Here is a 10,838-nt window from a genome sequence, read left to right as displayed (position 1 = left end):
AATTCACAATGGACAACACCGTACTATTACATTTTGCATTTTAAGTGACTTTGCGATTATATTCTCCTGATGAATGATACAATGTTGCCAAAATATAGGATCAAGATTTTTTTCAAGTCTCCATTCTGAATAAAGTCCATGAAACCCTTTATTACGACCAATCATATTCGCCCCCCCATCAGTACATATGGAAATTATTTGGAAGGATCAATGTCAAATTCTTTAATACTTTCAAGGAATTCGTTAAGTACATCCATTCCTTTTGTAGTGCCTTTTAATGAACGAAGAGAAAAAATTCTTCAGAAATTTAAAATCCGAAGTGACACCTCTAATGCATACGACCATTTGTTCGGTATCAGAGATATCTTTACTCGTGTCGACAGCAAAAGAATGATATAAAAAATCTTTCGATGTTCTATAAAAATTATTTTTAATAGTAAAGAACTTGATTAGCTGACGGGCAAGGTCCTCAAAAATACATTCTATTCTTCTTGTAATAGTATCATTACTTAATGGTAATCGTTTTGCAATATTTTGTATATTTGACGGACAACATTCATCACAAAAAATGGAATAGCAGTTTAATAATTTCTCCAGAGTTGTTTTTCCGTTTGGAAAACATACTCTCGTCTACCTCCAAATCCTACAGGACCACCGAAATAAACATTAATAATACAATTTTGCCGTCAGATCTTTTAACAAGTGCGTCCACACAGACTTCACGTAAAAAAACATAGCCCAATCGACATATGTATGTTCACCCCAATTGTATCGTGATGAAGCCATTTGAAGGTATGCCTATCGTAACTCCAAAGTATATGTAGGCGATGACATCCTCAAATGGCAATCTACAATTCTCTAACCAGGTATCTAGAATTATTTGAGAGAAATTATACCTTTTTTAATAGAACATTGGACTCTACAACCAACTCTTGAGCATTTCCAATTGAGCTTCGGTCCCAAGACTAATTCCATCTGATGTCCCTTCGGACATATACGTGATTTTGAAAGGATATCCACATTTTGCAGAAAATGCACTGCATCCTCCTTACTTATTGGGAGCGTCGGAATTTGATGTTGCATAAGTCCACAACAGATTTTCCATGTGACCTATAGTGCCAGTTATTATCAATATTAGGTACATGCTCGCCATAATATTAAAAAAATTAGAAAATAAATTAGTAAAAAATTTAATAATATTTTTAAATTATTGATAGCGACTTAAATAAAATATATATATTCCACCTCAAAAATTATTAGTTTTTTAAACGGCCTAAAAAAACTGCGACCACTTCGACAAAAGTTACCGATATTTCTTTGATGGCATGAAAAAATACTAAACCTGAAATATATTTACAAACACGTGTAGTTAAAATATTATCTTTAATAATATTAATTTACAATTAATTTTATATCCAAAATTTATTTTAAAGTTTGGAAGTCGGGGCCGCAAAAAAGATTCTCGGGGCCGCATGCGGCCCCGAGGGCCGCACTTGAGAACCCCTGGTCTAAACCATTACTAAAGCAGACTTAACTTTAAGTGGATGGAAAACTTGCAGACATCGCACTTTGATATGACTTTTCTTATGACCTCACTTTTCACGATAAAGTAATTCCGGCGACAGAGAAATTCAATTTTGTTGACGCCTCCGTGAGACATCAAGTGTAGAGAACGCGCATTGGTCTCCATCTCTGCCAGACAGTCCGAAGGAATTACTAGTTTTTCAATTTTCCCTTTCAAATTGGAAGCTTTTTTGGCCAACCGGTGTTTGCTTCGGGAATTCATATCCTCCGGGAATATCCCGATTAACGCTTCCTTAATTTGATTGTATTCGTTAATATTTCTGACTTAACCCTTAAACCCAGGCATAACCATGTGTTTGAAACCATGCTGTTAAAATTTTAATTTAAATGTCGTATTATGGTTCAGGAAGAGACACGTGTAACAAAAAAAACTTTTTTATTTCATTTAAGAGTTCAGAAGCAGTTCAAGATGAATTTACTTTTTGATAAAATTTACAACTGTTGAATATGGAAAACCGGTTTCTTGAGAAATTTTAATATAGGACATATTTAAGTCGTATTGCGCAATTATTTTCTCTTTCATAAACGAATCAAGAGCATTTTATATCTAAAAATATTTTTTAAGATTAAGCTCGCATAATTTTACGGTTTAAATTTTATATTTTACGGTGTCACTAACCTAATTGCCGACATACTTTAAATTTCTTGAAATTTAGAAATTTCTTGAAATTCAATATTAAAATTTAGATCTATTTTTATGGAGTCGCCGTTTTTCCGCGGAGTAATGAGAAATACCTCGCGTGAAACTCTACGTGCACGGATACTTTTTCGAGGACGAATATACTCGACTCGGAATTAGTCCAGGTTTAGCCGATAAGAAGACTGGAGAACAAAATCTTGAAATATTCTAGGTGATCTTGACCCAAATTCCACAGAAACACCCTGAGCCATGAACAACAAATCCCTTGAACACGTCGGAAGAATTTGGCAATTGATCTCCAGAAGACGAAGAGAGCCTCTAAAAAAGCAATGGCTGTTCCAAAGAATCTCCATTGCGATTCTGAGGGTCACCGTCTTCTTGATCATAAGTAGTTTTAGATTAAAATTAAGTTAATAAAAGTTATGAGCAATAAAAAAAGGAAAAACATATAAATAAATTAGGCCAAATATGACGGTACAAAAATCTATTAATAAATGTGACGGTGGTAAATGTAATTACGTTATTAAACCGTACTTTAAAATCTATAAATTAACAATACCAGTAAAATTAGTCAAAAAGTTTAATTATTGAACATTAACTTCTTGAATTAGAAATCAAAATTTTCCATTGCGGTTTTTCATAAAATTCCTAGAACTTTTTCGAATTTTAATATAAATTAATTTAGAAAGAACGAAGAACGAAATGAAATCTAAATCCTCAGAAAAAAAAGTTTCATGTATACATGTTTTTTGTTTTATGTGATAGTAGAAACATGGGAAAATCACATTCAGTTCATCCTATCAGTTGTCGGATACGCAGTTGGACTAGGAAATATATGGCGGTTCCCTTATTTGGCATATGCGAATGGAGGGGGCGCCTTCTTGGTCCCATATTTCATATTCTTATTACTCGCGGGAATCCCGTTGTTCCATTTAGAATTTGGTGTTGGGCAGTTCAGTTCTGCCAGACCTTTGGATGCCTTTTCGATGGTACCAATTTTCAAAGGCATGCGATTTGTGATTGATATACGTAGGTATTGGCTATGCCATGGGGATCATGTCCGGATTGGTTACAATGTACTATAATACAATCATTTCCTGGGCCTTTGTGTACTTGTACGAATCTTTTACATCTCAGCTTCCATGGAGCACGTGTGGAAATGCTTGGAACACAGCCAACTGCACAGACAGAACAATCAATCTCCAACTCAACATTAGTTCACTGGGAATAAGCAATATTTGTTTAATTTTGCTAAATAATCTTATAGCATTAATCAACAAGAACTATTTATGTGATAATAAAACCATTGAAACATTTTTGAGCAAAAAAAACGCATTTTCAGCTGCACATTTAGAGACACTTTGGAAGAGTTTTAACTGCTCGACATATCGCGGAATTTCTCCTTCAGAAGAATTTTGGAAGTAATTATTTTTACCAATTTCCATTATAGAAATCAAATTCTAATGCAAACAGACAGCATCGCAACCACAGGAAAACTTGTTCCAAAATTAGTGATAGCATTGGCTATATCTTGGGCCTTGGTGGCAGTTTGTCTTTCTAAGGGCATCAAGACGTCCGGAAAAGTACGGAAATATTTCATTTTCTAGGTCATATATGTTACAGCAATACTTCCTTACATTTTAATAACTATTATTCTTATCAGAACAGCTCTCCAACCCGGGGCTTCTACTGGAATTTCATATTTTATAAAACCAGACTGGTCCAGACTAAAGGATGGCTCAGTTTGGATTGCTGCAGCCACACAAATATTCTACTCCCTTGGAATCGGGTTCGGGTCTTTTCTGCTTTATGCATCATATAACAACTTTGAAAACAAGTTCAGCAGGTTTGTTCAAGCTTTGTTAATGCAGAGACGCCGTGATGTGTGCTCTGATTAACTGCGGCACAAGTATATACGCTGGTTTCGCTGTGTTTTCTATCATTGGTTATTTAAGCTATAAAACTGGACTTCCTGTTGATAAAGTTGTTGCAGATGGTCACCCCGTTTGTTTTATTTGCAGGGGCAGGACTGATATTTGTTGTGTATCCAGAAGTTTTAGTAACTTTGCCTGTCGCCCCTTTTTGGTCATGTCTGCTATTTCTCATGATCATCGCTGTCGGGTTGGATAGTCAGGTATGACGTGTTTATCATTCCTAGTTTGCAATGCACGAAACTTTTCTATCGATTATTTTTGACTCGATCGGGTTTTTGAATCGTTGGAAAGTCACAACAACTTTGGTCTCATGTCTTCTTTGGTTCATTCTTGGACTTCCTCAAGCCAGTCAGGTTGGTATATCTATTTCATGCTCAAGGCAGGAGTTTATTGGGTTACGCTAATGGATAAAAAGGCTGCGGGACTTTCTTTAGTTATTATTGCCTTTTGTGAAGTCATGACTGTGTGTTGGATTTACGGAATTGACGAGTTTTCAAAGGACATGACCATGATGAGCGGATCTGTTCCAAATTATTACTGGAAATTTACGTGGACGGTCACATCGCCATTAATTCTAATTGTATTTTTACAAATTAAATTGCTTTCAGGCAATTTTTATATTCGCTGCCGTCACTTATGAGCCTTTTGCTTATGATGGTGTAACAATGCCAGCTTTTTCGGAAGGATTGGGGTGGGGGATGTTCTTAGTCAGTGTGATTGCGATTCCTACATATGCTTTATACTTTGTATACACTCAAGTTTATAAAGGCAAAAAAGTATCCCTATATTGATTATTAATTAAGACTTTTCGTTCTCTTTTTCAACCTAATTCTCGACATGGCCCTGTTCTTGATGTGAACAGGGACGGAATTCGGTATAAACATTATAACTCTAACTTGAACTATTAACATATCTAAATTTTTTTTGGTTAATTTCGTGGCTAAGCAGAGATTTTCTTTAAATGGTTTTCCCGAAAGATCCAATAAAATCTCATGTTTCTAAAACAAGACTTTTTTGGTTAAAAAATCAAAAAGTCCGCTATTCTGTATCACGTGAGATAATCTTTTTAGTGCGGTATTTATTATTTGACCAATAATAAAGCTTCTATCATTAATTATCTAATTTAGCCTACTCAGATTCCCACTAATTCTTTATGTGATATAATCAAATTAGTGTACCCCTCTAACGTTTTTTTACCGAATAATTGTTTTAACTATTATGTATTGTTTTAAATAAATATCTTGTGTTTCTTAAAGTCAGGTAATTATTTCTAATTATTTCATTACCTTTTACGTCATAGATGTGAATCGTTTCTTTGCGAAACAAGAAATGTAATGTTAATGTCATAAGTAACAAAAGATGACGAAGTATCGTCCGACTCGGTGCTCAAGAGTGATCAAGAAAAGCCAGAGTTGTCTTTGGTCACCTATCTCCAATCCAGATTCGTAGGTATCCTTTTATTTATTAGGCCCCAAGTTGCACATCATTGTGACAATCGGACAAAAAAACAGTCACAACTAGCTAATCGAACGAAGATGAAAAGGGAAGGAATTGTTTGTGCCGATCAACATATATTTCCAAATTATTTATTACAGACTTCCGTATTTAAAGAGAAGTGGGGAAATTTTGGTATTTCCATCTTCCATTTGTCACCCTCTTTGCATATTGGGGATTTGTCATTGGTAATGTGATCAGGGAAAGTGGGAAAACCCATTTCTACATTTCTTTAGTTGAAGGAGAGTTATTTCCGTTTATCAGCCACCCTGCAGATCGGCAAAGTTTATGTAGATATTTTTCAGACACTGACAATTTTTCTACCAGATGCACAATCTCATTTAGTTTCCATTTTTTGCATTTCCAATATTGTATTTAAGAAAGACAAAATCTACAATAGTGGCCATCTGCTTTTTTCTTTTTAAGGTTCCTAAGAAACTCTAAATACATTCGTTTGACTTTATCGCCTATGAACTAGAGATTCCGGCACAATTTTTCTCCTGGAAAATATATATACTTGACCCCCGTAAATTTATAAATTAGCTAATTTAGAAATTAACCGCATTTTGAAAATTTTTCTTGGAAAAATCCTATTAATTGCCCAATTTTTAATGCGAATTTTAAAAAAATAAAAATTTAATCAACCATAAAATTTTTAAGGACCAAAAATGACCCAAGGTCGAGTGTCTAAATTATTTTTAAATCAATTATGTTAATCTGAATTGTCCATCCTGGACTCACACACAAGAAAAGAAAAAAACAAGTAAAGATCTTTCCCTGGCCCTACCTACGATTAGCTAAAAATAAAACTCTACTTAAAATAAAGTGTGTGTTCTGCATGTGCGGAGCTATAAAATACTATGGTTTTGCGAAAAGTGCGGTTTTTATGTTAATCTATTCGTCTGTGTCTAGTTAGCCGAACGAGAGGCTGACACGATCGAGAAAGAGTTATTTTTCATCACAGATAGTAAATAGCTTAATGTCATACTGGGGTTGTAAATGGTCATTTATGTATTGATTTCTATTTTTTAATTGATTATCTGAATGAAAAGTATTTATAAAGTAATCCGTTGGGAAATTAAACTAATTTTGTTTGAAAGAAAGAAATAAAATGAATAAACTCGTCTATATTTATAAATTGTCAGGTAAGTTGGGATTATCGTCAATATTAAAAAGAACGCTAATCCGCAATGTGGCAAATTCGGGTATTAATGTTCCAAACATTGCAATCATGACAAATACGCCGACCCACTCGCAGATTGCCCCATAGTATATAACTATCTCACTCTAAAAAATATAAATTGATAGCCAACTATATTCCTATCCTGGAACAGAGGAAGGCAGCCGATCAATGCTAAATCAAGATTACATAACAAAGTGAATACCCATTATAGAACAAACTGAGGAAATAATAAAAGTCAGGGCACGGACAGCGACAACAATATAATGTTGATTGACGGCCACGCTGAGGTAAGTGATAATCGCAGTGTATGCAGATTGACAAGTCATGTATATTCCAGCACCAAGATAATGGAGCCACTTTATTTTCGACTTCTAGGAAAATATAAAGATTGTGCCTACCTCAACATTTGCTACAATAAATCCTCCTAAACCAATTCCATACCCCAGAAACACCGACACAAAGTTGAGAAAAAGCAACTTTTTTTTGATTTCTTTTGAATTGCAAATAAAATAGGAATATCGAAAGTAGAACACGAAAAAGGCTTAAATGTATAAATATAATAACTACACAATAATGCGACGACATTTGAGAAGAGTGGATAGTACTTGTTTGTTGGGTCAAGTTCTACAATAGCACTAGAAATAATTCTACAAATTCGACAAACCTGATGTAATCGACGTTGTCCTTCAGTTTGTGGTTCTTGATAGCCGAAATAAGGCCCGAAATCGTAACGATGGGGAATATTATCACGACAGAAATGGGAAGAAGTTGGAAATTCTTTAAATTGTATTTTTGAGTCAACAAACGTCCCGTCGAAGGATCCATCAAAGGAAAGCGCAAAGTTATCCAATATTAGCAGAACAATCGGGTTCTAATAGCCGTTGATGCAAATATATAGTCGATAAAATTTATTATAATATTCGTGTTTAAAAATTCTTAGAATAATTGATTAAGGTGTTTAATTTAGGAATCGTGTCGAGACAAGCTTTTCTAATTTTGGATTTGTCATTTGATTATAGATTATTAATTTTCCTGGTTTTTATCAGTTAAACCAACAAAGGTCAATTTATATACTTTTGTGTGACGACCATAAAATAACAGATAGTTTTAAATTTGTTTAGATCAGAAAAGAACCAGTTAAAGTTCATTTTCTTATAATCTAACTCATTTCCATTTTTATAAAGTTTTTAATCAGCACTTTTCTCCATCGGCGAACTAAAATTCATCCAGATAAGTGTTAAAGTATACAAATATATTTTATTTACAGCTTAAAGTTCAATTATTGACCTGTTTTATATATTCTAATTCTGTAATCAATAATGAAATCGATATATCGAAAACTTTTAACTGGTTTGTTTTTGATGCGATAAAAGAAAGTATCAGTGATATTTTAAATGCTTAATTCAGATTATATCAAAATAAATAATATAATTTCAGATACTCTTATTAAGAAAGATGGAAAGGGTTTCTTAGCCATCCAACAAGACCACCTGCCAAAAGATTTTAACAACCAGAAGCACATCACCCCGATTCAATTCCTCAAAAAACTGCTCCCCCCCGTCCCCCACTTACGTTGGGTCCAGAGTCCAACATCGGGAAAGCTGAGAAAGATTTTGAGGATTGTTGGAATCACCTAATTAATTACCCTAATTAACAGTTGGTGATTCTTGGGTTAAATAGATGGATTTTGGAGATTTTAAATAAAAATCTAAAAAATAAGAAACTCTAGAGTTTATAGAGGTATTAATAAACAAAAACAGTCTCACAATTTTTGGGCTGGATGGCCAAATGCAGAATAAAACAGTCTTTACTTTGGAATATTCAACATCTCAGCGAACTCTTTAGCTAAAAAAGTTCTAAATAACAATTTCATTTTTTGGATTGATAAGCACGAGAGTTGCTGACCATATGATTGGAAAACACACTTTAGAAAACTTATTGCTTTTTCAATTCTGAAATTCTATTTTTTAGTTGGAAAACAATTTTATTCTAAGAATCAGATGTTTTATCAAAAAACAAAAAAATAGAGTATATCTTAAATTCTTCTAAATAATGTATATTGAATAATATTCAGAATGTAATCGAATAACAAAATAGTTAAAGTGTTGAATATATGATGTAATTTAATTCAAGCAATTTTTAAAACTGATAAGTAACTTAATTGCTGACATATCTTGACAAAGAGACATTAATAGGTAATTTATAACTCGCTTGTTTTCATTATGTAAAAGAATTTGATTAATAAAGATTGTCACTAGTTTAGACAAATAACGATTAAAAATGTCAAAAATAATATTTATTTTATTTTTCACTATTCAAAATTGGTGTAAAAACATTTTAATGAACAATCTGTGTTTCTATTGGAATACATAAAATACCAAATGCTTTAAAAATAAAGTAAATCTGAATTCGTCTAGACTTTATTCACAATTTGAGGACTCAAATATATAGTTTTCTAAAAAAACTTAAAATAATAATATATAAAATAATATTTGTTTTAATAATATTAAATTGTGAATAATAGCATTGTTCTCAGTTAGTGTTTCGTTGTCGAATAAACAAGCATGGGAATATACAATTCTAAGCCAATAATGGAAATATCTAAAGTCGAGGGAACCGCAACCTCATACAACTACTGTTCATGTTCAGTCCAGGGATGGCGGAAAGGTCAAGAAGACTGTTATCGAACAATTCCCGACTATACACCCCAATGTTCACTATTTTGCATTTTCGATGGCCATGGAGGTATCCAACTAATTCTATTTAAGGTCCCGAGGTCTCACATTTGTCCAGCAGAAATTTCCCTGACATGCTCTTAGAAAACCCTAACTTTAAACTCGGAAAGTATTCCAAGTCACTAGAAGAGACCTTCCTCGAATTTGACCGCTTTTTGAATTCCGATAAAGGCAAGGAAGAGCTCCTAGAATTCAGAGTCCCTCAAAAAGAAGGCAGTTTTACACTCGCAAGTGACGAGGACGAAGGTTTCCAGTCAAAATAATATTCCAGACATTGATGCACTCCTCAAGGAAGCAGACATGCCTTTGGATCAGATTATCAAGGATTATAAACTCAGAGACACGGTTAAATCGAGTGGAGTCGACTGGGAACAGTTTTTGAAAGAAGGGGAGAGTGAAGACGACGAGGAAGTGTCGATGGAGGACCTCGAGGAGGAGTCTTCTGCCACTTCCGAAGAGGAGAGTGAAGAGGAAGAAGGATTGGAAGATTCTGTCGTTATAGAAAACGACGAGGACACCCACGTGAGGATTGTATTTAACGGAATTAGCCTGCTTTTGACTGTGGGACAACCGCGGTGGTTGCTTTGTTATTCCGTGATCGACTGGTTGTGGCGAACGCGGGAGATTCGCGGTGTGTGATTTGTCGCGGAGGAAAGTGTCTCCCAATGACGGAGGACCACAAACCGGAGGATGAATCTGAGTCGGCCAGAATATCCAAAGCCGGTTCCGTGATTTCGTTTGGCCGTGTCGACAATGGTTTGAATTTGTCTCGTGCTCTTGGTGATTTTAGTTTTGGGGATTTTTAGGTGATTGGAGATATAAACAAAAAAGTGATTTGACGTTGGAAGAACAAGCCATTACTTCTCTCCCTGACGTCCGTGATATTTCGTTGACGGAAGACGACGAGTTTATGGTCGCTGCCACCGACGGAATTTGGAATTCCCTCAGCAGTGAACAAACCATTGACTATGTTCGTTACCGTTTGCGGAATATGTCTGATTCGGAGTCACTTCCTGATATTTGCAGTGATGTCAGTTTTTTTGTTTGTATTTTGTAGTTGTTTGGAACTGTGTTGGCCGAGAATACGAACGGTGATGGGACTGGGTGTGATAATATGACCTGTTCTCTTGTTCTATTTAAAGACTTGTCATATTTCAAGTCATTGCCTACGCTGGTGGCTCCTGTTTTTACCTGCGAGTCAAATGGGAATGGTTCTCCCTCGGCGGATGTCAATAAGGACGATGAATTGAATTCAACTGATGAAGAAG

At 34.6% G+C, this 10,838-nt stretch overlaps 1 protein-coding gene across 1 annotated transcript; it reads left to right on the top strand.

The window, feature by feature from the left end:
* The first annotated feature begins 2,692 nt into the window (after positions 1-2,692).
* Positions 2,693-9,833, top strand: LOC115227976 (sodium- and chloride-dependent creatine transporter 1-like). The gene is made up of 7 exons (XM_036498794.1): positions 2,693-2,735; positions 2,990-3,240; positions 3,832-4,061; positions 4,096-4,228; positions 4,767-4,817; positions 5,415-5,418; positions 9,604-9,833. The coding sequence occupies exons 1-7, from the start codon at positions 2,693-2,695 to the stop codon at positions 9,831-9,833; spliced, it is 942 nt and encodes a 313-aa protein (XP_036354687.1).
* Positions 9,834-10,838: the final 1,005 nt, after the last annotated feature.

This window comes from Octopus sinensis, unplaced genomic scaffold, assembly GCF_006345805.1.
Source record: "Octopus sinensis unplaced genomic scaffold, ASM634580v1 Contig08756, whole genome shotgun sequence".
Taxonomy (NCBI): Eukaryota; Metazoa; Mollusca; class Cephalopoda; order Octopoda; family Octopodidae; genus Octopus; species Octopus sinensis.
Note: the sequence above shows the minus strand (reverse complement) of the source record. Positions and strands in the feature narration are given on the sequence as shown.

Coding starts and splice junctions, on each gene's coding strand:
- LOC115227976 (XM_036498794.1), top strand. CDS start 2,693: ATGACGGTACAAAAATCTATTAATAAATGTGACGGTGGTAAAT. Junction 4,062..4,095: donor TATAACAACTTTGAAAACAA/GTTCAGCAGGTT, acceptor TTGTTAATGCAG/AGACGCCGTGATGTGTGCTC. Junction 4,229..4,766: donor TTGTTGCAGATGGTCACCCC/GTTTGTTTTATT, acceptor AATTGCTTTCAG/GCAATTTTTATATTCGCTGC.